The 25,821-nt window shown below is 42.8% G+C and overlaps 3 protein-coding genes and 1 pseudogene across 4 annotated transcripts; 3 read left to right on the top strand and 1 right to left on the bottom strand.

Annotated features, from left to right (window-relative positions):
* Positions 1-98: 98 nt before the first annotated feature.
* Positions 99-4,477, top strand: LOC136461371 (CSC1-like protein At3g54510; annotated as a pseudogene).
* A 154-nt stretch (positions 4,478-4,631) lies between these two features.
* Positions 4,632-11,313, bottom strand: LOC136459911 (flowering time control protein FY-like). The gene is made up of 18 exons (XM_066459762.1): positions 11,028-11,313; positions 10,682-10,773; positions 10,400-10,468; positions 9,883-9,987; positions 8,760-8,855; positions 8,601-8,683; positions 8,455-8,526; positions 8,270-8,367; positions 8,088-8,147; positions 7,958-8,018; positions 7,797-7,884; positions 7,514-7,577; positions 7,205-7,283; positions 6,929-7,018; positions 6,621-6,709; positions 5,884-6,347; positions 5,159-5,419; positions 4,632-5,010 (listed from the first exon to the last, which is right to left on the bottom strand). Exons 1-18 carry the CDS (start codon positions 11,224-11,226, stop codon positions 4,936-4,938), a joined length of 2,145 nt encoding a protein of 714 aa, XP_066315859.1. The 5' UTR covers positions 11,227-11,313; the 3' UTR covers positions 4,632-4,935.
* Positions 11,314-13,426: 2,113 nt separating this feature from the next.
* LOC136459912 (probable ADP-ribosylation factor GTPase-activating protein AGD11) lies at positions 13,427-17,782 on the top strand. Of its 2 annotated transcripts, none has more exons than XM_066459763.1 (9): positions 13,427-13,947; positions 14,074-14,645; positions 15,330-15,423; positions 15,763-15,838; positions 16,156-16,319; positions 16,444-16,621; positions 16,699-16,821; positions 16,915-17,010; positions 17,111-17,782. In XM_066459763.1, exons 1-9 carry the CDS (start codon positions 13,889-13,891, stop codon positions 17,390-17,392), a joined length of 1,644 nt encoding a protein of 547 aa, XP_066315860.1. In that variant the 5' UTR covers positions 13,427-13,888; the 3' UTR covers positions 17,393-17,782. The 2 variants fall into 2 exon arrangements, with proteins under 2 accessions (XP_066315860.1, XP_066315861.1); XM_066459764.1 differs by having other exon boundaries at positions 14,074-14,633.
* Positions 17,783-18,683: 901 nt separating this feature from the next.
* On the top strand, positions 18,684-24,352 carry LOC136459913 (uridine 5'-monophosphate synthase-like). The gene is made up of 6 exons (XM_066459765.1): positions 18,684-19,595; positions 20,164-20,247; positions 22,798-22,880; positions 22,969-23,056; positions 23,186-23,440; positions 23,917-24,352. Exons 1-6 carry the CDS (start codon positions 18,804-18,806, stop codon positions 24,043-24,045), a joined length of 1,431 nt encoding a protein of 476 aa, XP_066315862.1. The 5' UTR covers positions 18,684-18,803; the 3' UTR covers positions 24,046-24,352.
* The last annotated feature ends 1,469 nt before the right edge of the window (positions 24,353-25,821 follow it).

The following is a 25,821-nucleotide window of genomic DNA, read 5'->3' on the forward strand; positions in this document are numbered from 1 at the left end:
GAGGCCACGTGTCCCTCGAGGCTCCTCCGGCCACCACGTCGCCGCCCGCCATCGACCACCGCACTAATCAGCTGATTCCACCGGTGGGAAGCTGATCCTCCGCTGCTACTAGCGCAGTGCCCACGCTGGTGCAGCGCGCGTCGGATCAGCTGTGTGTGTGAGGACGAAGAAAAATGGACGCGGAGGGGTTGCTGGCGTCGGCGGCGATCAACCTGGGGCTGGCGCTGGTGGCGCTGTCGCTATTCTCCCTGCTCAAGAAGCAGCCGGGGAACGTGCCCGTTTACCGTCCCCGCCGGATGGCGACCGGCGATCTTGGTGCTGGTGGTGGCTTGCTGCCGCTCGGCCACGGGCGACTAACCCCGTCGTTCCGGTGGATCGGCGCGGCCTTCCGGCTCTCTGAAGAAGACGTGCTGCGTCGCCACGGCCTCGACGCGCTCGTCGTCGTCCGCCTCTTCAAGTTTGGGTACGCGAAGAGCGGTCGTAGGATTCATGAAGCTCTAGAAGAGTTGAATTGAATGACACGCATTTAATTTTCACCAACTGATCTTCTCTTTGTTATGACTGTTAATAATCTGGTCGACGATATCTCCCCGTTCGATGTGTAGGATCAAGTGTTTCAGTGTTTGCTCGATTGTTGGACTAGTGGTCCTTGCTCCAACAAACTATACTAGTGAAGGTCGAGCTGATATCAGAAGATCGAATTCCATGGAACTGTTCACGGTTACCAATGTAACACGGGGATCTAATAGGTTAGCTCTAGTCTGCATATTTTCGTTGTATTTTCACATTCGAGGTGTTCCTTTCAGTTCGAGTACTGTTTCAGTTCATATATTCAGCAATGTTGGCCAAGAAAGGCAGGTCACGCACTGTAAATTGCTCTCTGATTATATGAAATGGTGTTTAGTTTATTCTGATGTAATACAGTTTATAATGTAGCTAGAATCATGTTAATAAATTGGGAAAATCAGAGTTTGAAAGGTATGGCCTACCAAGTGGAAATTGTGTTGACTTCGTAACTGAAATTGTTTATGTTGTGCATGACAGGCTTTGGGTGCATTTTTCATGCCTTTGCTTTATATCCTTTTATGTGGTATATTTGCTTCATACGGTGAGTGATTTTGAAAACCTTTCAATCAATCCACTTGTTCTTTTTTTCTTTTTTCTTCAAAGATGTTGTTAGTATCATGGTTAAGGCCCAATAAATGCTTAACCAGTCTCCTTGTTGTTAGTATGTATAGCTATTCTATCTTTCATACAGAAAACTGGAAAACCCTGCATTTTCCGTTTTTAAATTAAGAAAACAGTATTTTGGTGGCATGGGATTAGGTTGTTATCTATTTAATTATTATGCCAGCAATTGGAATATCAAAGCAGATTATTGCTCTGTAATCCCAAAACAAAGATTTATTTTATTTTGTGTCAGTTACTTATATCCGTCACTGAAAAGTGTAGCCTTGTGCACATTAACTATAAAGCTCAGTAGGCGATTTGGTTAGAGAAGTGTTGGTTCATCATTAGTTGACGCTACATTGTTGAAGCATGGATAATCCGGATGGTGTCATTGAAATCTTCAATTTGATTTGAAGCAGTAATACAGCAAAATTACTATGAGAAGAATTGAGCACTTGAAGTATCACTACAAAAGACATGATCAATACACCATTTTGGTTCGAGGAATTCCAAAATGTCCAGATCATGGAACTTACGGGTGTTATGTTGATCACTTTTTCTCAAAGCATTATCATACATACCAATCATACCAAATTGTACATGATATAGGAAACATTGAGGCGTTGCAGGTGAGTAGATGAGGACCGTGATTCTGATTTGTGGCTGACTAGCAGGTTATCAAATCATAAAATGTGATCATATTTTCTGAACAGCGCACCAGTAAAATTATGACCATCAAAGTTTCCATGCTACTGTTTGTCACACATTCTTTCTTAGCATTATGGAAAAACAACTGCAGACATTACTAGTGCATCATCCTTTTTCCAATGCAAAATCTATACAGAACTCAACTTTTTTTTGTTCAGTCAAATTAAACTTAGCATGATAGTGTTTTTTTATTGGCTAGTCGTGTAATCATCATTACAGAAGTTGGCATCCTCCATTGAGAAACGGATACAGAGGAAAAGAGAGACCAGAAAATGTAATCTTTTGGGACGGATTTGGAGCAAGTTTAGGCCCCGTTTAGTTCCGAAAATTTTTGGCTTTTGGCTACTGTAGCACTTTCGTTTGTATTTGACAAAAATTGTCCAATTATGGACTATTTAGGCTTAAAAGATTCGTCTCACGATTTCTCGGCTAACTGTGTAATTAGTTTTTTTTTTCGTCTACATTTAGTACTCCATGCATGTGCCGCAAGATTTGATGTGACGGGGAATCTTGAAAATTTTTGGTTTTTGGCTTGCATCTAAACGGGGCCTTACTTTAGACGCAACAAATATTCACAACCATGAAGAAACACTGAAAAATGTGCAAGAGACTATCCGCCTCCTACAGTGTGAAAATATGCTTAAAAAAAAGGTAATAATTGTGTATCATTTACTCCATTTGCTTGTGCCAAGGGTATACCTTAGTAGTTTATGTAGCACAACAGACATATCGGTATTTCCATAAGAAGTTTAATATTAGTTTTAACTCTAGGAGGTACCTGTAGCTTTTGTCTCATTCAAATCCCGGTTGGATGCTGCCCAAGCTGCGGAGATGCAACAGCTTGTCAATCCACTGTCATTGGTTACAACTTATGCCCCTGAACCAACTGATATAATATGGAAAAATTTGTCCATTCCATTTTGGCGCATGGCTATGTACAAACTTGGAGTCTTCGTTGCTGCGTTCCTGCTAACAGTGTTCTTCACCATCCCTGTAACAGCCGTGCAGGGGATAGTGCAATTTGAGAAGATTAAAAGGTGGTTCCCACCAGCGAGAGCTGTGCAACTTATGTGAGTGCCAGAAACTTGAATTTAATTTTGGTTCAGTTGGCACTTGTGGGTATAACAATGTTGCTATATGCGAAATTTATTGTCTTGCAGACCGGGTTTGAATTCTGTTGTGACTGGGTATCTTCCGAGCATGATCTTAAATGGCTTTATTTACTTGGTTCCTTTTGCGATGCTTGGTATGGCTTCATTTGAAGGCTGCATTGCCAACAGCCAAAAAGAAATTAAGGCCTGCAATATGGTCTTCTACTTCTTGCTTGGAAACGTTTTCTTCCTCAGTATTCTTTCAGGTTCTCTACTCGATCAGATAGGAGAATCCTTCGAACACCCAAAGAACATCCCTAACCGTCTTGCAAGTGCTGTTTCTGCACAGGTAACTGCAAAGAAGATTGATGTATCACATTCTTATTTCTTGAAATAGCAGATGCTACGGTGTAAGCTTCAGGGAACATGGAGCATACCCTTATTTTTTTCCTACTTCCTTGTGATGCAGTCAGATTTCTTCATCACATACATTTTGACCAACGGCATGTCAGGGTTCTCTTTGGAGGTTCTTCAGTTTGGTTTGTTAATATGGCAATTTTTAAAGGCGCATTCACTTGGACACAGTGAGGAACCATATCTTTATGGCTTCCCTTACTTCCGAGTCGTGCCCATTGTTTCCCTTGCAATATTGATTGGAGTGGTCTACGCTGTAGTTGCACCCCTTCTACTCCCGATCCTTTTGATATACTTTCTGCTTGGTTATGCCGTGTACATCAATCAGGTAATTTGTTCAGTTCACATGATCCATTGTTGTACAGATATCAGTTTCTTTGGAGTTTAGTATGAGTCATTCCAACAATACACAACTCTTCTATCCTACTTTGTGAATTCAGATATATACAACCTGTGGTCAATATCAGTTTGATGATGTTATCAATAGCTGGTTAACCTAGGTTGTCACTGATGGTGATTTATGCTATACAGATGGAAGATGTTTATGAGATCACATACGATACATTCGGACAATATTGGCCCAACATTCACCACTACATATTCCTATCAGTAGCACTCATGCAAATCACGATGATAGGACTGTTTGGGCTCAAGTCAAAGCCAGGAGCTTCCTTCGCCACAATTCCCTTGCTTGTGTTGAACATTCTTTTCAATGAGTACTGCAAGGGCCGATTTCTTCCAACTTTCAGCCATCGACCAGTCCAGGTACATTGATTCCCTCCTTAAAGCATATTAGCTTTGTACAGTTCTTGTGTTGTTCTTCCCTTATTAGGTCCGGTGCTTCTACTAAATATGATTCGCAAATTGTCATAACTAACCTTGTGATCGCTCTTGGATATCTTCATAAGGTTGCCAAACAGAGTGATGAGCTTGATGAGGCTGAGGGTATGACTGAATGCAATGTGGACAATGCAATTTGCGCTTATAGGCCACCATGGATGCGTCCGACAAACCTGGAATCTAGTTCTGTGCAGCCTTTGAATGTTGGATCTGTTTTGCACGATAGAACCATGCACCAGCAATACCGGTGCTGATGTCAGTTTTGTTGTTTAATGTAAACTATGATTTTTTTTTGAACATCCTGTGTCAAAAGAAAGCACATGCAATATATTTCATATTGACCACTGCAGGTGTCGCCTTAGTCTGTCAACTCGTAAAGTACGCACAAGCATAGGCATTACGATGATAACTGGCACAAGTTCAGTTCATGTTTCTCAAAACTGCGGGAAAGAATTCTCTATGTTCCACATTTAAGCAGCCGACAAGTAATGACACAATTCGAATTACAGTATAAATGAGGCACTGACCTCCCAGTCGTAAATCACAGCACGAGATAGCAAAAATCCTAGCTGTCTGAGCAAAAATCGGGCAGAAATCCCTTGAATTTGCGGGAGAGTCTAGACATGCTGATATTGCTTGAGATGGATTACATGTTACAAATTCAGTGTCACGGAGACCTCTAGGTTCAGTATAATCCTTGTTTTGCTCCAGGTCACTGTGGTGCCGAGCCTCCTCGAGGCGGAGGGTGCTGTGGTGGCGGCGGTGTAAGGCCAACATTGCCCATTCCCTGCAGCAATCAGCAACACCAATGCTTCAGTTAATATAATCAATTTATAGTAAATGTGGCTAGATAATGCAGAAAGTTTAATAATACAGACGACTAAACCAAGTAGCCTCTAGGTATGACAAAATCAAGATGCAACATGCAGGCTTACCTGGTAAGAGCTTAGACCGGGAATGGATGTCATTTGTCCTTGTGGAGCCATTTGTCCCTGAGGACGATTATACATGCCACCCATAGGAAAATTTTGTATGCCAGACGAACCTGATGCTCCTTGGATGTTTCCCATCCCACTCGGGAACCCACCCATTGGGGGTACAGTACCAGGAGGCACAGAACCAGGATGCATCTGATTTAGACCCATCATGTGCTGTGGCATTTGAGGCATCATCTGACTCTGTGAACCTTGCATTGCCTACAAATATTATAATTGTCAAATACAATGTCACAGTAGCTGTAATTTACCAAGGAGCACAAAGAATCCAAATATATTCTAATCTGGTTCCTTTCATGTAACATCAAATTAAACAGTGAGTTCACAGTAACATAGAATCATGCAACAGGCAGTGTTGTGGAAGAAAAGTGTACAGTGATTCAGGTTTTGGGGACTAGAAAACTTACCATAGCAGTTACTGCATGTTTTCGAACCAACCAGTCAATACCCTTATTTTTTCTTTAAAAAAAAGGATCCAAGGTAATGCAGTATTATTCATAAAAAACAAGTTCACTGAAAACATTCTTTTGACGCAAACTTGCAATGGTTTGCAGACGAGGCATTTGGTTTTCGATTATCACTTATCAGGTAAGATAAATAGAGAGACAGCACACGTTAAGTAAACAGTTATGTCTCCCTCAGTTTGATAAAGGTATGAACAGTACCGTTGGGTGAGGCATAGGCGGAAGCGGTGGGTTCACTTGTGATGGCACTGATGGTCCACCCATTGGTGGAAGCTGGGGAAGAGTAGGCCGAGATCCTTGTGAATGTGAAAGCATGTGAGCTGGTGGCTGCAGTTGGGGCATGTTTGGAGGTGGTGGCCGAGTAAACTGGGGATGTTGCTGCTGAGGCATCTGTTGATACTGTTGCTGCTGCCCAAGAAGTGATGGATGAGGACCTGGTGGCAGCGGGGGTTGCCCAGGTGGAAGACCCGGAATAGATGGCCTCTGCTCTCCATCAGATCCATCAAGAGACTGGCCTGCCAAGGTCATTGCAACCCCAATGCCAGGGATTGTACCTTCACTGCGTGACAATCCAGGAGCAAATGGTCCAGGCGTTATTGGAGGTTCAGGCATCTGGAATCCACCCATACCACGAGCACCAAAAGCAGCATGTTGGTCACCATAACCTGAAAAGGTGATAATCTATGCATTAAGAATTCCTTCTTTGGAAGGAAAAGGTCACAAAGCAGCACAACACACCATTAAGCACCTGTGTCTGTGTGAAGCAAGTAATAGACAAGAATAATTATTTAATCTAACTAAATAGTGATATTCGAAGGCATGTGTGCATACATGTACATGCAAGTGCAAGAGTATCTGTCTACTAATATGTTAATGTTTTAGGACCAAAACGGGATAAATAAGATGAAATAACAAGCTAAATTCAAATTAAAGGCAACCTTGCATCTGGCCATTGTTGTATCTATCACGGGTAAGATCACCAGGCCTGTTTCTACACCAGAACTTTGTAGCATGATCATTTCCCCCACTACAAAAGAATCAAAGTGTAAACGACTTTTAGTGAGTTCACATACAACTAAAGCATTAAACAAATAAGATCACACAATGCACAGGAAATTGTATTCGAGAAGAAATTCAGATTATGTATGCATAACAGTACAATCTAAAAAACTATGCAGAACAGAAAAATAAGCAAGCAGCATATCGGAAAGTGTTAAATTACAAAATTCAAAAGCAAGCCAAGTACCTGCAAAGTAGATAGCCTACAGGATGCCACGAAAGATCCCAGACACTACTGTCATGTGCGTTACTTATTTCAACCTGTGGAGCTTCATGGCTGCCAAATAAATGAAACAGCTTGTTCATCAAGTTGAGACTTGCGACATTATTCTCACGCCACAAAAGATGTAAAAAGTTGTGCATCGATTTTGGAGGGTGAAAAGAATTGAATAACTTAGCACAAAGTAGCAAACTCCTAGGCTGACCAAGATCAGTAATTTCAATAATGCTATGGATATCTTACCCGACCGACCAATGAAATATAGCTCCATCAAAGCTCCCACTAACAAAATATTCTTCATGAAATGGATGCCATGCCAATGCTGTAAAAATGAAGGAAACGAGTAACCAAATACATATTCAGTACAACCTTGGCAAACAAGAGTGAGCACCGTATTTTCCTAGAAAATTTTTAGCCACTGTTCTAAGAATCATAGAATGTATGGTTACAGTGAACAAATGAAATGCTACATCTAAAACTTGTGTCAATTTTTGAAGCTTAAATTATGTGAAGGAACATATAAAAATCTTGACATTGTAACAGTTATCTAACCAGTGACGTCCTTAGTATGCCCACGGAAGGATTGCAGCTCTTTCATGGATCTAATATCATACAGCTGAAAAATGAATTAGCAATAGAATTAGCAAGTGCACCAAAAGTTAATAATTTACTGGCATCAGAAAACAAAGTTATTGATCATTTGATCACAAGGATGGATTGACCCATCTCCATAGACATCACTAGAATTTTGGTTATAGAGTGTACACTGCCATCCGACAATTCTTTGAAGACAACAAGAAAAACAGACCAAGGTACAAAAGTACAAGCCACAGACCTTAATAATCTGATCCTTTGAGGCAGTCAGTACCCAGTTCCCATTCTGATTCCACTTCACACAGTGCACAATATTTTTATGACCATGGCTGCAGATATAAATCATAATGTAACACAGATCTTTAAGAATTAACAAAATATGGAAGTGGCAGGAATACCGACAATGAGCTCAGCTCTCTGCCACTTTTTGCATCCCAGAGTTTCACAAGATAGTCTTTGCCACCTATGGAGCACAGAATTGAATAAGTTCCACATGATTGAACACATTGAACAAGTACAAACATATACTAACCTGAAACCAGTAAAGACTTTGTAGGATGCCAATCGACAGTTTTAACATCCCAACCGTGGCCTGGCTGAGTTGAAGGGAAATTCAGGCCATTTGACGAAAAAACAAAGTCATATCACATAATAACTTCAGATGATGAGATGTATGCCAGATTAATATTTGCAAGAAAAAATTAGCAACATTACCAGTCAATGACTTTTCCTCTTGGCATCTTGCGAAGTCCCAAACCTTCACGGTTCTGTCATCGGAGCAGGAGCAGAACTTCAAGTCTGTTCTGGAAAAACTGTTTGAAGGACATGTTTCAGCACACACCACACATTGAACATGAACTTTGTAGCAAACAAGAAAAGGTGCATCAGACAGCCATCACCTTAAACCACGAACCGATTCTCTATGAGCTGTTTTATTCACTTTGACGTTGTTCATGTTACTTTGCCAATACCTGGAGAAGAATTCAAAAGGTTCAGCTGAAGGGTTAAACAATGTAGGAAGGTACAAAAACGAAGGGACGCGTACTTGATTGCGCCACTATCATCGCCCGTCACCATCCAGTTTTCATTGTGACTCCAAACCATTGATCTCACAGGTAGATCATGAGCCTGATTGTCAGGTTTCTCCAAAAAGTAAGTTAAAACTACCAGCATTTTAAGTCCACAAGTAATTAATGTGGAATACCTGAAGGATCATTTCAAAGTTAAAAGATTGCCCATTCCATAGCGTAAATTCACCGCTTTGTGATCCAGTGATAAGTCGACGGCCTGTAGGGGTCCACTTTATCCACAAATAAAATTGTATTATACCCCAAGTGGATGAAAATAATAAAAGTAGATGTTGATTGAACTGATGATTATGCTACATAATTGACAATAGTCAACGCATTAAAATAGCCAAAATTAATAAGACAATACAGTTTCTTGACAATATTTACTTGGCTGGTACTAATAAAAAAAAAGGGCAGACCCAGTGCCGGAGGCTCCCACAGATCATCTGGAGCAATTTTTACCAAGATCACAAGACAAGGCTTGGATAAATTTACCAAAATGCAATAGTAATTTGCATGTAGCATTGCAATTTTGAAATTCTGACTAGTCATCAGTCCAGGATATAAGTGGTAGATTCTAATATTGTGTTCTTGTTAATCATGAATGGCATATCAATGAGCATATTTATCCAAGGGCTCTAATAAACAACAACTTCACAATACTAATTCTTAATCCATATGGTTGAAATATACACCTAGAGATGGATTAGATTTCATAGAAATCCTGATAGAGCTAGCTACGCAGTCAGAAAACGATAATAGTTTTGAAGGAAAGCAATAAGATTTCAGTAAGTGGAAGAAAGGCTTCAAGATGATATTTTGCTGCAATCATGTAGGATAAAAGTGTCTCTCAGATGGCTCAAGTTTCTTCTATAGTGTATCTCTACTTTAAGAATTTTTTTTCCTTTCCTTTTGCCACCATGCCTTCGTAGAACATTTATTTATTTTTCATATGTATATATCATGGCATACATAAAAATATCACTTGGTATTGCATTTATGTATAATGAACAGCAAAGACAGCTATTCACGTGCATGAACCTTGATTGCTTCTGATGGGTTTCAACTCTAGCCTACCCCCAACTTGTTTGGGACTTAAAGGCTTTGTTGTTGTTGTTGTTGTTGATGATTGCATTTATGTATAATGAACAGCAAAGCCATTGCTTCTGAGAAATACAAGTATGTATAACAGCGAAATGTTCAATGTGGACTATTGGGAAAGCAGAAAAATAGGTTTTCCAATACTCAGTTACTCACCAAAACACGGTTAATAGAGCACCGGTTCTTATTGATTGATGAATGTACAAATTTGGCAGCAAAACTTGTGGAGGGATTGTCTGGATATGCGACAGATGGTAACATCTGCAATTGTCACAGCTATCAAAATATGTTTGTAACAAGAAGTCATCAAGATCTTTGATTAGTTATTAGGATTAACAGGATTTTCTGCATAACATAGAGTACACTATCCATGCTAAGATTAACAGACGAATTACTAGCATGATAATCATTCGTATGCACTGTTTTATCGAACTTTGGTATTATGGTGCACAATAGTATTGTGTCCATTGTATGCTAGCTAGATGCACATTTAACACTTTAATCCATAAGAATTTCGTATAACATCTGATTGTTCATGGTTTCATACAGATAAAGGTATTTATCATAGCATAGGTACTATCTTCTAAAGCTTAAAGTCTTAAACCAATCAATATTCATAGCATAAGCAACTACTGCTCCATCTTTTTAATATATTGCGAGTCAAGGAACATACATCCAGGACAGCAGCTGGAGTTGGCTGCAATATGAATCTGTCCCTAGCGTCCCGCTGCCACATGCGAGCCTGCAATTGTACATAGTGGAAGTCAGCACTACTGATGGGAAGGAAACTGCAGGTACCGGATGATAAGCATGCATTACAAATTCAAGCCAAGATTTAAACACAAACAGAAAAAAAAAACATAAAGGATCAACACTTCGGAGCGCTCCTAATCCTAAATAAACCCTGTATCATTATGGATATCCAAACATAAAAAAAAATAGCAATCCACAATACCTGAACATGACGGACAACACTGCTTGTGTAGTCCACTGTTCGTCGCTGGACAGGCTTCCGCATCCTTTTAGCACCAAAATTGTCACCATAAGCTGCAGAGAAACAAAATTACAATGTGATTTGTGTAGTTATGATAAGATAAGGAGGACCAAAAAGTCTACAGTTAAATCACAAGGAACTCCCCGTATGTTTAACTTGTAAGTGGCAGTTTAGCTCACACTCTTGAGTTAAGACGGACTGACAGTAATAAGGCAATACCTGCAACCTAATATAGGCATCTAGCTACTCTTCTCCTGACTCTAGAATGGAACAACGACTACCAATGAATGAGATGTTTAGCTGTTACCGTCATAAGGAGGCTGGTGCTGCTGCTGTGGCGGGGGGCCCGGGTGTGCGGCGTAGTCAGACGGAAGATTGGTGGAGGACGCCGCGGACAGCTGCCGCATCGGCGGGCCGCGGTAGAACTCCCCGCCGCCGCCGCCTCCGGCCTGGGGCGGTGGGTGCTGCGGCGGAGGTGGCAGCTGCTGTTGCTGCTGCTGCATCATCTCCGCCGGTCGCCGAGGCGGGGCTAGGGTTTTGGATCCGTGCGGCGGGAAAGGGGTCGGCGGCTTCTGGGTTCGGCGTGAGTGAGCGGGGTGAGACGATGGGTTCGGCTGTCCATGAGCCGAGGTCGAGGGAGCCTAGTTTCCCAGCTCGAGCTCAGCCGCTAGCTCGAGACGACCGACGGCGCGTGTTTTCGGATGGCTCGATACAGACTCGGCTCGAGTTATAAACGAGCCAATCTTTGAGTCGGGGACTCGGGGTCTAGCCCCGTCTAGGCCATCTGTGGTGTGAATGTGGGCCGACTCACTCAACTCAATTCATACGCCATGGAGCCCAAACATATTTGGCTTGTTTGCAACCAAATCTTTTTTACAAAAAATTCTTACAATACTACCCAGGTATTTTATTTTTCACACAGATGTGCATTTTGGAAAATGGTATGACGACTTATTTTTTAGCACCTCGACAACAACACCGTTAAATCCCAAAATAAATTTAAAAAATACTTAATCAATGTCATTAGAATATATTTTCATAATTTACTTATGTGGAGTAATGAATATTAGTATTTTTTATTAATCAAAATCAAATTAAGATAATTTAACTTTAACCAAACCTACAATTGTATTTCTTTATTGTATATTTCTTGGGACGGAGGTAATAGTTTTGTATCACTAAAATTTTGAATATGCAGAGAAGGAACTAGGATTTTCGATATATACAACTCTAGTCAGATTCAACCAAAAAGATGACTTCTTTAAAGAGGGAAGACTGATTTAAAACAATATTGGCCAGAGGCGGCATAGTTCTCTCTATAAGTAACCATGGTGTCTATTACTTGGCCAGGTCAAAAAAAAATCACTAAAGATAATATTTAGTCAATACATAAAAATACAATCATTAAGAACTTTTAAATTGTTCTGCAAGATAAAAATTTTTAGTTCTAAATTTGTAAGCTATATGCATGCCGAATTGTTTTGGAAAATCATGGCAAAATCTCACAAATGTGAAGGATTTGACAAGAATAGTACAATATTAAAGAAGAAATTAATTATCTACTTCTTCTGTCCAAAACAAGTAACTCCTAAAAACTTTAAGATAGATTCAGGACGATGGCGAAATAAACATGTATTGTTATTTTTTTTTATTTTTTGGAGGGTTTCTCTTGGATTTCATAGTTACCGTCTATACGCCCCTATGATTAGATTCGGCATTAGGAGACAGTGTCCTATGTTCTTGTAGAATGTTATATTTGAGATATGTTTTAAATATCAGACAGATATTTATTTTGAGACGCGACGAGTAGTTCGCAAAATTCGGAAAATGTCATTCAAATGCCAGAAAATAATTTTGGAAAAAAGAATGGCAGTTACATTGTCATTTTTTATATAAATACATTGTCATGTTTTACAAGTGTATCCAGTTGTATATTAAGGCCCCGTTTGGTACAAATTCTTGGCCGGCTTCTGAATCCGTTTTTCGGCTCCACCTGCCAAGTGCCTCTGACCTGCTCAGATCTTAGGAAGAAGCCTTGGAATTCCTGCTGAGACAAGGGAGGAGAGAGATTAGGAGCTGAAATTTGTCACCTTTTCCGGCTTCCTCTAGCAGTAGCGGGCCCCATCGTGGCCATGGGTCTCCTTTGCCCTTGGCGCGTCTGCGAGGGCGACGGCGGTGCGTCTGCTGGACACCGGCGCCGGATCCACTGGAACCAGGAGCGGGGCCCGCCCGGGCAGCGCGAGGCGGCGGTACTGGTGAGGCGCGCAGCCGTAGAGGTTGTGGGGCGCGCGGGCGGCGAGATGCGGGGGTAGGGCTAGGGCGATGCACGCTCCTTGGGAGGCGTCAGGAGCCGTGGTCTCGACACGAGGAGGCGCGACGAAGCCGACGCACGGGAAGAGGAACAGGGGAGCAACGACCTACGCGAGGCCTATCTATGTGCGGGGTGATAAGGTAGTGAGAAAAAAATAAATAAAAAGAAATAAAAGGAGAGAAAAAAGGAAAAAAAGGTATTATAGACATTTCGTCAAGAAGAAGCTGTTTTGTCGAACGCTTAAAAAAACAGATTTAGCTCCTTATGTGAATTGACAAACGGGGCCGATATATTGCGATGATCCCCACGTTGTGGTCGCATTCGGCGTTGCTGATGATGGACGCCCACATTCTGTGTCTCGTTCAGACAGTCAGACGACCGAGCACGACCCCCAACTCATCCCCACCCGCCCCGCGAGCAGTGCATTCCTCGGATTCATTCGGCCCTCTCCAGCCCAGCTCGGATTCCAACGACCACCGCTCCTTCCTCGCCCCAGCCTAGCATCGCAGCGCAGGCCCTGCGCCGCCCTCCGCGCACGTCCAGTCTAGGTATCCTTCGACCGCAACCGCGCGCACCTCTCTTCCTCGACGTCGTCGCCTCTGCCAAGGAGTTGTACGTGTGAACTTTCTGGACCTCCGTCGGTTCCTTCTGTCCTGCAGAATCTCGGCGGCGCTGCCGTGACCCGTGGGCACTGAAATCCAGACGCTCCTTCCTGGGATGGACGCCCTTGTGTCATCCGGTCTGTGTCTCGGATTTTTTCGCTGACCGCCCGCACTGAGCCCGCCTCCGAGGCTCCGACAGTACGATGTAGAGGAGCGCAAGAACGGGAGGCGGCGTTGGGGACGAGAAACGAGAAGATGGAGGGGCGCAATCCCATGCAGAGATTTGTTGATAGCCCAAAGCCATATAACAGAAGGTACGTTGATGTTCTTTGCATCCCCGATTTCGCAACTGGATTGGTCGTTTCATGATTGCGGTTGTCGTTTTGTGCATCCATTCTGGTTTTTCAGAAACTGATGCAGCCATTTTTTTCCTCTTCCAGGAAAGCGTGCGGAATGCAAACAAGGATGGATTCTAGTGACCATGGCGATCGCCAAGGTTCGAGAGCCAGTGAATTGCCAGGCAAGATGGACAATGACCGTGCCGATCGTCAAGGCTTGAAAGCCTGTGAATTCCCAGCCAAGATGGACAACAACCATGCCGATCGTCAAGGTTCAAAAGCCTGCGAATCGCCAGGCAAAGCCTGTGAATTGCCAGGCAAAATGGATAATGACCACCCCGTCCGTCAAGGTTTGAAAGCCTCTGGATTGCAACTGCAACCCAAGATGGATGCTACTGACGATGGCATTTGCCAAGGTTTGAAAGCTTGTGGATTGGCAACCAAGATGGATACTAATGACCAAGTCGACCACAAAGGCTCCAAAGTATCTGGGGTGGCAACCAAGATGGATGCTAATGCTAGTGACCAAGGCGATTGCCAAGGCTTCAAAGTATGTGGCATAGAGGCCAAGATGGATGGTAACGACCATGCCGATCACCTAGGCTCCAAAGTCTGTGGAATGCCAACCAAGACAGATGCTGATGACCAATGCAGTAACCAAGGTTTTGTTACATGTACTGCTCCTATTTCTCTCCCTCTGTAAATTGTAAGCCTGCATTCTTTGCTTTGGATAAACCTAGATTCTACCCTGTATTTGATTGCAATTATAACCTTTTTTACCAATGCATATAGTTCGCAATTCCATTAATGAATAAAACACTTCAGAATTTCAAGTTCTAGCATTATCTGGATGCTTCTCAGTTATAATGAAACTGTACCCAGTTTCAAAAAAAAAAATTTGAAACTGTACCCCTTCCTTCTTTTTAATCTTATTTTTATTAGTATAACTAGCACCCCTTGAGTATAAAGAAAAAAATACAAAAACTAGATCAACTAAGGATGAACTAGACGGCTCTATAAGAAATAAGCACAAAAATTCGTCTTGATCGAGACTCGAACTTGAGTGTCTAGGCACGACTCCACACACTGACTATACTAGGCTTAGTTTTTTTTAGGAAACTAGGATTAGTTTCTATCATAGACAATCTGCAAGTTTATTTTATTTTGGCTATATGTGTTTACTAAATCAAGAAAAATAATCATCTTGACTAAGCTGGCCGCCTGGCCTCCTGCCGCTACATGAAAACTAGTAAAAGTTGTTGCATATACATCTTCCGTTTGTCATATATTCATATCGACTGAATCCATGTGTTCTCGAAAATACTATTGACCCTATGTGCTTCCATGATTGCTATCAGGTCCCTTTAAGGCAGCCGAGAGGCTAGATCATCTTCTAAACCAACCAGCAAACAGATCTTGTGCTGATTGTGGTGCTCCAGATCCAAAATGGGTGTAAGTATCCATCAATTCTACTAATTCTTTTTTTTTTGTGTTGCTGCATTTCTTTTTATCCATGCATTATTTCGAAAAAAAAATACCATATGTTGGTTGATATGAAAGAAGCAGTGAATTGCATGTCCCTCTGCTTTACTGAACCTGAGCTGAAAACACTAAAATGCAAACTTGGGTACCCATCTCCACCTGGCCATTTTTTATTCACATAGACTCATGTGACAATTTTCTTGTGTTACAGGTCTTTTTGTGGTAGAAATATCTTCTCTTTATCAACGCAGTGAACAACCTGCATACTGCATGTTACCATTTCATCCAATGTTTTTTTTATGTTTGCAGGTCATTGACTTTTGGTGTTTTCATTTGCATCAAGTGTTCAGGAGCTCATAGAAGTCTTGGAGTACATATATCCAAGGTAAGACATGTCTTAAAGTGTTCTATTATGACCTTTGGAGCACATACCAGTTCACACTAGCCATTTGTTTTTGGTCTCCCATCTTTCATGGTCATTATTTAATAGATTTGTTCATATGAATGGCTATTGGATGTGTTGTTACCACTAAATACATAATGCACGTGAATAGTCCTGTGAAATGTCTTTCCAACACGGTTGTCACCATGAATCACTCGAGTTCAGTGAGAGGCTGAGAACTAGAGCATGCTCAAATCTACCTTAGTTTAGTGGTTCTAATATTCACTGTTCGGGGTTGACCAGAAATCTGTCTATTTCAGGTGGTTTCGGTGAAGCTAGATGAGTGGGCAGATGAGCAAGTTGATATTTTAGCCGATTCAGGTGGGAATGCTGCTGTAAACATGATATATGAGGCATTTGTGCCTGAAAACTGCACGAAGCCAAAGCAAGATTGTTCAGCAGAGGAGCGTAATGATTTTATTAGGTAGACGTTAATTTCAATCTTTTGATGTCTTTCTTGACACATTTGCATAGCATGTTTCTTTATTTATATACATTTGCCAGATAAATGATCTTTCGCCTTCTTATCTGCATATATGTGCATGCAGGCGAAAATACGAGGCTCAACAGTTTTTGACTAACCCCCAGCTTTCATGCCCTCGGCGACGCAACGACAAACATAATCACCAGCCCCATAGTACTAGTTCAAGTCGACATGGTTTAGGCCTTTCATTCAGGAACAGCTGGAGGAGAAAAGAACATGAGTCCAAAACAGCAAAGAAAACAGTACGATTGCATTATTCCAAATTCACTTTAGTCTGCTTTAAATGTTGAAAACTATTTGACCCTCTGCTATCTTATAGATCGAGGTGGGTATGGTAGAATTTGTAGGATTGATTAAGGTTGACATCCTAAGAGGCACAAATCTAGCTATCCGTGATGTCATGTCAAGCGATCCTTATGTTATTCTTAACCTAGGACACCAAGTAAGCAATTCCAAATTCACCAAAAGTGCATCCGAGGTCTATGCAAAGCCTTTCTGTTTCATGACTCATGGTTCCTTTTTTTCACCTGTGCAGACAATGAAAACAAAGGTGGTAAAGAGCAGCCTAAATCCTGTATGGAATGAAAGACTTATGCTTTCAATACCTGACCCGATACCGCTGCTTAAACTGGTAAGCACTGTTACTGCTTCTCTTAAGGTGCACAGGAAATTCATCAGATGTGCTTGCTTACTTTGGCCACCAGCCTTACGTGCTTGAAACCTCCTGACAGCAAGTCTATGACAAGGACACGTTCACTACTGACGACCGGATGGGGGAGGCTGAGATCAACATCCAGCCGCTGGTTGCCGCAGCCAAAGCCTTCGAGACCTCGGCCATCACAGACACTGCCCAGCTTAACAAATGGATGGCGAAGGATGGCATCTGGATCCCGAGGGACAGCGCCATCTCCATCATCAACGGCAAGGTGAAGCAGGTGGTCAATGTCAGGCTTCAGAATGTTGAGCGTGGCCAGCTTGAAATGGAGCTCGAGTGCGTCCCTCTCACTCAATAGCTGCGCCTGCAGAAAGGGGCTGCCCACATCACACGAACAACTTCGTTACAATGCATGAGACCAGAGTTCAACCATGCGTTGAGGTTTCCATGTGTGGATTGTATATTTGTATCTGTAAAGCTGGGAAGGGATATTATAGGATGGAAGTTGTGATTTGTTCAGGTTTAGGGGAATGAGAAGTGAAGACCATTTTAGCACAGCCCTGCTTTGGTTTCGGGCGTGGCCCTGTTCGTTTCGCTGAAATTTGGCTTATACAGATTTGTTATAAGAGGAAAACATTGTTCGTTCGCTGAAAAGTACTGCTGAAGTAGTGCTGCAGAAGTCCAGCTTGGTTGTCTACTTCATTAGCCTCTGTTTGTGACAACCATCTGAACTGATGCAAATACTTTAGAACGAATTGGGAATGACGATTCTGTGTTGTATGTGTGGACAAACGAAACAAGATATACCAGTCCCATTCCTGTTGAAATGCGAGACTAGTATATTCCCTATTCGCGGCTGGCCGAAACCAACCAACGAACAGGCTGATTATCCGATGGCCTGATGCCTGCGTCAGGCATCTGCATTTTACAGTTTTCTGCGCTATCTATGGAGCATTTGCTGCAAGTGGGTGGAATAATCCGCCGGGTTTCAGCGTCAACATCACCGATGGCTGCTGTCCCTTTCTAATGCGAAGTCATGTTGAACTTTTTTTGTCAAGGGAATACTTAGGACGTGTTTAGATCCAAAAATTTTTGGGTTTCGGGTACTGTAGCACTTTCGTTTTTATTTGGCAATTAGTGTCTAATTATGGACTAATTAGGTTCGAAAGTTTCATCTCGCGATTTCTCACCTAACTGTGCAATTAGTTTTTTTTTCGTCTATATTTAGTACTCCATGCATGTGCCGCAAGATTCGATGTGACGGGTACTGCGCAAATTTTTTTGGTTTTTGGATGGAACTAAACAGGGCCTTAAGATAATCCACCAGATGCTCTCATCCAAGAAAGATTCACCACTGTCTTCACGTGCAGGATTTTTTTTCCAAAAGAAACTTCACGTACAGAATTACTACTACTTCTTAACTGGAGTAACCGAAATTCGCAAATTCATTTGTTTAGATGCAGAATTCAGTGACAAAGGAAAAAAAACGCACACACAACCCCACTACAAACAGGTTCAAATGCGTTTTCTACGGGTACAATTTCTCTCTGTAACGTCTGTGGGGGCATCCTCTCATCCTGTCCGTCCATCCAAAGCTCCAGGGCCACCCAACCGATGGCATCAATCACCCATTCACTGCCCCCCAGGCGTTGCTCTTGCGCAGCAATAAAGCCACCACCTCCTCTCGCTCCGCCGCCGCCGCCGCCTCGCTGTCGCCCACCACACCTCAGTCTCAAACCCCCGCCGCCGCGGAAAAACCCTAGGCGACCATGGACGCCGCGGCGCTGGAGTCGCTCATCCTAGACCTGCACGCCATCGAGGCCGTGAAGCTGGGCTCCTTCGTGCTCAAGTCCGGCATCACCTCGCCCATCTACCTGGACCTCCGCGCGCTCGTCTCCCACCCGCGCCTGCTCTCCGCCGTCGCCTCGCTCCTCCACGCGCTCCCCGCCACGCGCCCCTACGGCCTCGTCTGCGGCGTCCCCTACACCGCGCTCCCCATCGCCGCCGTCCTCTCCGTCGACCGCTCCATCCCCATGCTCATGCGCCGCAAGGAGGTCAAGGCCCACGGCACCGCCAAGTCCATCGAGGGCTCCTTCCGCCCCGGGGACACCGTCCTCATCATCGAGGACCTCGTCACCAGCGGCGCCTCCGTGCTCGAGACCGCCGCCCCGCTCCGCGCCGAGGGGCTCGTCGTCGCCGACGCCGTCGTCGTCGTCGACCGCGAGCAGGGCGGCAGGGAGAACCTCACCGCTAATGGGATCACGCTCCACTCGCTCATGACCCTCACCGAGGTGCTCGCCGTGTTGCTCAAGCACGGGAAGGTGACCGAGGAGAAGGCGCAGGAGGTGAGGCAGTTCCTGGACGCGAACCGGAAGGTGGCAGTGCCGGGGGCTGCGCCTGTTAAACCCAGGGTGCTCAGGAAGCCATATTCGGAGAGGGCGAAACTGGCCGCCAACCCTATGGGGAAGAAGCTCTTCGAGCTGATGGAGGCCAAGCAGACCAACCTGTGTGTCGCTGCTGATGTTGGGACAGCGAAGGAACTCCTTGAGCTGGCTGACAAGGTAGGAGCGTATTACTTTATTTAGTAGTTTTGCACTTCTGATGTTGGTTGGTAGAGGGCTTAAGACTTATTAAGGACTTGATCGATTAGATCATGACTTGATTTATACTCTTGGATGCGTATAATTAGCTAGCTTGTCAATATGTTAATCAAGAATTTTTTAGTTAATGGTGGTAATCTCTGTCCTCTGCACTAAGTAGGGATGCAATTTATAGGTGCAACACAAATTTGGCAGTGTGGCCTTGTGTAGTACTGTGCAATAGGCACTCGCATAAGCTCTTGATCTGTCAAGTTATTAAGTTTAGGTATGTGAAAATATTGAGAAGTGAATGTGCTGCCATATGTCTTCAACATTTGGCACAGTGAATAGTGTGTCCCGATTCAGTCATTATATCACAGCATACCATTCTGTCTGCTTAAATACCTTTTGAATTTGCTAAAAATAGTAAAAGTAGTACTTAATAGTAAAACAGTTTTGTTCTTCCTCTCATTTCTCACATCTTTTGGAAGAATGAATCCCCAGATTTGATATGTACATTTACTTACACTATTATCAAACTGTTTTGCAGGTCGGCCCTCAAATTTGTATGTTGAAAACCCATGTGGATATATTATCTGATTTTACACCAGATTTTGGCTCTAAGCTCCGCTCGGTATGTGCACTCATGATGCTATACTGGTTTTTGCTCCAATCCATATCTTAAGTTGGGTTCTTTTTTCTTCTTCTTTTTGTTTTTAATTAAAAAAAAAACAGATGTAGGTTCTTTTTGCCTAGATTGTTGTGATGATTTCACCTAGCCTGCATCAGTGCATTCAGTATCCTTGAGTAGGAACCATGCCTTTTTGCCTAGATTGGGAACGGTGGCCATCATTCACGCATTCCGTCTGTGCAACTGTGCGTTTGTGTGTGTGTGCGCTGGGTGGGTGGGGGGGGGGGGGGGGTGCTCCTTGCCCTCTTGTTTTCTATTTATTCATCTGTAAAGAGATCCTCATTGTGGTGGGAGTTTTGCTTGCATTAGGAGGAGGTATGACACCTGGTGATATTAGCCTATTAGGAGGGAACTGGTGGCTTAGATAGGCTACTGGCTTGAATGTGAATGGGGCGGAGGTGTGGAGCCAGGAAAGAGCAAGGAAGGGTGCTGTGCAAGTGGAGATGTCTCGGGAGGGTGCTAAGCCTTTGTTCATGGCATGACTTTGAGCTCTTAGTCAAGAGAGTTAGTGGTGTTTCTTTGGGCCAGACTGGTGCTAACAGCCCCCCTAGCACCGTTGCTAGCTCCGCCCATGCGTTGGGATAGTGGCCTATTTAAGTGTCTTGTGTGGCTCATATGTACATGTGCTAGTATATATATGTGCAAATATTGTAGGTGGCCTTTTTTTTTTGCAATGGGACTGGATGGTATCCCAATCGAGGTGTGGAGATGCCTCGGGGACATAGCTATAGTATGGCTAACAAAGCTGTTCAACCATATTTTTCGATCGAACAAGATGCCTGACGATTGGAGAAGTATATTGGTACCGATCTGGGTGGCAGGGTGCTGTTGGTACTGTAGCCGCGTAAAACACTGTAGCTACAGACTTTAGTCAACCTGAGAAGGTGCCGAACCAGCTTAAAAGTCTGAGCCTGGGAGGGAATTAACTCCGGTTTGAACTTTTTGCACGAAGCGAGGACGAAAGCGCAAGCGAGTTAATTAGCAGGCGTGGTTCATTCAACGTGTAGAGTGGATCTTAGCCGTCTTCCCGGGTTGGAGCGTTACATGGCGCCAAGCATCTGGTGTCCTATGTGACAAAAAGGGTACCACAGAAGCTAAAAGGCAAGTTTTATAGGACGGCGATTAGACCCTGCTATGTTGTATGGTGCAGAATGTTGGCCTACGAAAAGACGACATGTTCAACAGATAAGTGTCGCGAAAATGCGTATGTTGCGTTGGATTTGAGGTCATACAAGAAGGGATCGAGTTTGGAACGATGATATACGTGATAGATTAGGGGTAGCACCAATTGAAGAAAAGCTTGTCCAACACCGGTTGAGATGGTTTGGACATGTCCGACGGAGACCTCCAGAGGCACCGGTGCGTAGTTGAATCCTAAGCCAGGATAGTAACGTGAAGAGAGGCAGAGGAAGACCGAAGTTGACTTGGGTAGAGGCAATAAAAGGAGACTTGAAAGGATGGAATATACCCAAAGACTTAGCCTTAGATAGGAGTGCTTGGAAAACAATTATTCACGTGCCTGAACCTTGATTGCTTCTGCTGGGTTTCAACTCTAGCCTACCCCAACTTGTTTGGGACTTAAAGGCTTTGTTGTTGTTGTTGTTGATGATGATGATTGTAGGTGGCCTGCCTAGTCGCCTGGTTGTACTTGCACCTTGTGCCACTGGCTGGCTGAAGTGTCAAAGCAACTATCAGCAGAATACAGTGTCTCTGATGATACGGTTATATTAGGGCCTTGTTTAGTTGGCGAAATTTTTGGCGAAATGGTACTGTAGCACTTTTGTTGTTATTTGACAATTAGTGTCCAATCATAGTCTAATTAGGCTTAAAAGATTCGTCTCGTGAATTTCGTCTAAACTGTGTAATTAGTTTTATTTTTTATTTATATTTAATGCTTCATGCATGCGTCCAAAGATTCGATGTGACGGGGAATCTTGAAAAATTTTGCAAAATTTTGGGAACTAAACACTACCTAGGTAGTATTCCCTCCATTCCAAATTATAGTTCATTTTGGATTTGTCCTAAGAAGTTTACTGCTCTAACTTTGACCAAGCTTATGTTATATCTAATTACTTTCATAAATTCTTCATTAAACATGTTTCGATATTGTGTTTATTTGAACTTGTAGATGCTAATATGTTTTTTTTTTCCTAAAAGCTTGGTCAAAGTTAGAGAACTTTGACTTAGGAAAAGCCAAAGTGAACTAATTTGGAACAGAGGGAGTATGTTCAATTTCTGCACTGATTAGAAGTTTCTTTGATCCATTCAGTGTCCCCCTGTCATGGTTTCCATATTCTTTTACTTTCACTTTGGGAACAGTCTACCTATACCAAGACAATGTCAGAATTTCCTAAACCATACTTTGTTTGTTTGATAAACTACCAGAATTTTTTTGTCATAACAATGAGATGTTGCTATTTAAGATGCTTAAATCACTACCTGGCTTCCTTTTACACGTCTCCTATTTAATTGATTCCTCACATTTTGTTGAAGATTGCTGAGAAACACAACTTCTTGATCTTCGAGGACCGCAAGTTTGCTGACATTGGAAATACAGTGACCATGCAATATGAAGGGTGAAAAAGAGCTTTAATATCTACATGCTCATTCGTATGTTGCGTCTTTATATTTGTGTGCTATAATTTTTTCCCTGCTTTGGTTCAGAGGAATATTCCGCATATTGGACTGGGCCGATATTGTTAATGCGCATATAGTACCTGGACCTGGAATCGTAGATGGCTTGAAGCTGAAGGTATCTTATGCTTTATGTATATTACTTGCATGGCAACTATTAATACTGACTTGAATAAGTTACTGTTGCATATAATAATAGCTGATGAATCATTGTACTCACACCAACTGTTGTGTTCTGGCCTTGAAGGGTTTGCCTAAAGGAAGAGGGCTACTTCTGCTCGCTGAGATGAGCTCTGCTGGCAACCTTGCTCATGGAGATTACACTGCTGCTGCTGTAAAGATTGCTGAGCAACATTCTGACTTTGTGATGGGATTTATCTCAGTAAATCCTGCATCTTGGTCAGTAACACCATCAGGCCCGGCATTTATCCATGCCACACCAGGAGTTCAGATGGTCGCTGGAGGAGATGATCTTGGGCAACAATACGACACTCCTGAGTCTGTAAGTACAACTATGCCTGTACTGTCTGTTTGTGTGGCTACTGGAATATTGGTGTTTATTTGCACATCTTAATGCTTTTAGTTTGTTATACCTGTGCACATCATTGCAAAATTTAAATTTGGTAACATCACTACATTATACAATTTGCAAAGCATCAGTTTTGTTAGTAGGCAGGTTTTCCTTTGACCCATGTGGAAATATATTTAGATCATAATGGCCACAGCCATTAAAAATCTGTCATTTTGTTTAGTACCAAAATTTTACTTTACATATTGTTGGAGCTGTGTTGATATCTATTGTAGCATGGACCAATATTGCTGCTGTGAGACTATCCGCCTTTTGAAAAGTTCAAATCAAATCTTGACATATGCTTCAGTTGGAGGTTTTCTTGCCTTCAGCGTTTGTGACAATCTGAGCACTTATTTTTTTCTTGTAACGTTAGCATTCCCTGATACATCATGGATTTTGCAATTCAGGTGATAAACTACAGGGGCAGTGACATAATTATAGTTGGACGTGGGATTATAAAGGCTAGCGATCCAATGAAGACGGCATGGGAATACCGCTTGCAAGGGTGGCAGGCATACAAGAACAGCTTGCTGTGAGGGGGGCGCCGTGAGCATTCCAAGTGTAAGGGCAAATCCAGGCGATTGGCGCAATAAGAGCATGCGGAAAGGTCCCCCTACAGTTGAGTCAGGGCCTAATTGCAATCAGACTCACTGCAGAGGAGACTCATCCAGAGCATACTACATCATCGTTTGTGTTAGAATAATTTCCTCTTGGTTCACTCCGCTCGTGTTGATTGAGTTATTAGGCATTGTGATGCCTGTGCTGGGTTAGATCGTCTTGTTGCCACTCTGGGTTAGCTCCGGACTCCCGAGTAATGTGATGTATGAGTCCACGTGTGCTTAACTCGGCCTTCGTCTAATGCTTTTCACCTCCCACTCCCAGTGCTTCTGTGGTGACAGTGCTTGTCGCCTGAACCTGAACCGGGTTGGTAGGCGGTAGCCACTGCCACCGCGATTGCTTGATGTTTGTCTTCAGCCAGAGACTCCGCTGCAAAAAATACTACCTCCATCCTAAAAAAATATAACTATAAGTTACATGCCATGTAAAGTGGTTCAAGTTTGATTAAGTTTCTTGTAAATAATATTCATATTTATAAAATTAATTTATTATAAAAATATATTTCATAATTAATCTAATAATATTTATTTAATATTATAAGTATTTATATTTTTTATTTATAATTGATAAAGTCGATATACTGACACGTAGCACTGGAAGGATGTAGTACTTTTCACGCTTGCCGCTTGTGCAGATTCCGCTGCAAAGGCAATCAAAAAAAGATTCCGCTGCAAAGACTTGCCACGTGCGGGTGGCGCATCGTCGTTCTCACTTCTCGGTTCTCGCACGGTCGCACCTGACGAGTGACGACAGGCCTCAACTGCCGTTGGCGCTGTCCGCCGCTCCGGTGTGGGCCTGTGCGGGCAGCAATCTTCTCCGGGACGCTTCTGCCGTTGGCGCAGTCCGCTTCCCCGGGACGCTTCTCTCTGGTGACTCGGGGTCTCGGACATCGCGATCCCGACGACCGATGAGCTAGCTTGCTTGTCGGCTTGTGTGTTGGTAGAAGAACATTTCTACGGGCAACACAGGAACGAGAGAAAACACAGAAATAGAAAAAGACTATAGGTGTAAAATAGAGGATTGAAAAACACAGGAATTTTATAGAAACAAGTGTTTGAAACACATGAATACTAATGGCATAAAAGTTTCCATGTCATGTATTTGTTTATTCTCAAGAGTGAGTTCGTAAGCGACAGAGCACAGAGGAAAGATTTCCCTATGCTCGGAGCTTATTTTCTATTTCACAGGTTATTTTGCCTTTCCTATGGAATGGTTAAAGTTGATTCCTTTGTTTCGAACGGTGTTACAGTGATGAAAACTATAGGAATCAGAATTCTCCATTTTTCCTACGTCATTCTCGTGATCTAAACAAGCCCTACAAGTAGTACTCATTTCCACAAAGAAAATGTCGAGACTAGGACGGAAGTAAATGCGACTTGTGGTTGTGGTGTTCATGGGAATCATGGCAAACGAGATAAAGGTTAATCTGCACTTGTTTATTTATTTATAAATCGTATTTTTTTAACTAATTAGTTAACAGTACTTTCAGAGCCGTATATGGTGTTGATTTCTCAGTTGGATTTTTCAAAATGAATTTTTGCGCTTTGATTTCTCAGTAGGATTTTCTCAGTTGTGTTTAGCCCTTGTTTAGTTCCACCCTAATATTCCAAAAAGTGCTACAGTACCTATCACATCGAATGTTTGTGGTCCATGTATGAAGTATTAAATGTAGACGAAAAAAAAACTAATTGCAC

This window comes from Miscanthus floridulus, chromosome 6 (assembly GCF_019320115.1).
Source record: "Miscanthus floridulus cultivar M001 chromosome 6, ASM1932011v1, whole genome shotgun sequence".
NCBI lineage: Eukaryota > Viridiplantae > Streptophyta > Magnoliopsida > Poales > Poaceae > Miscanthus > Miscanthus floridulus.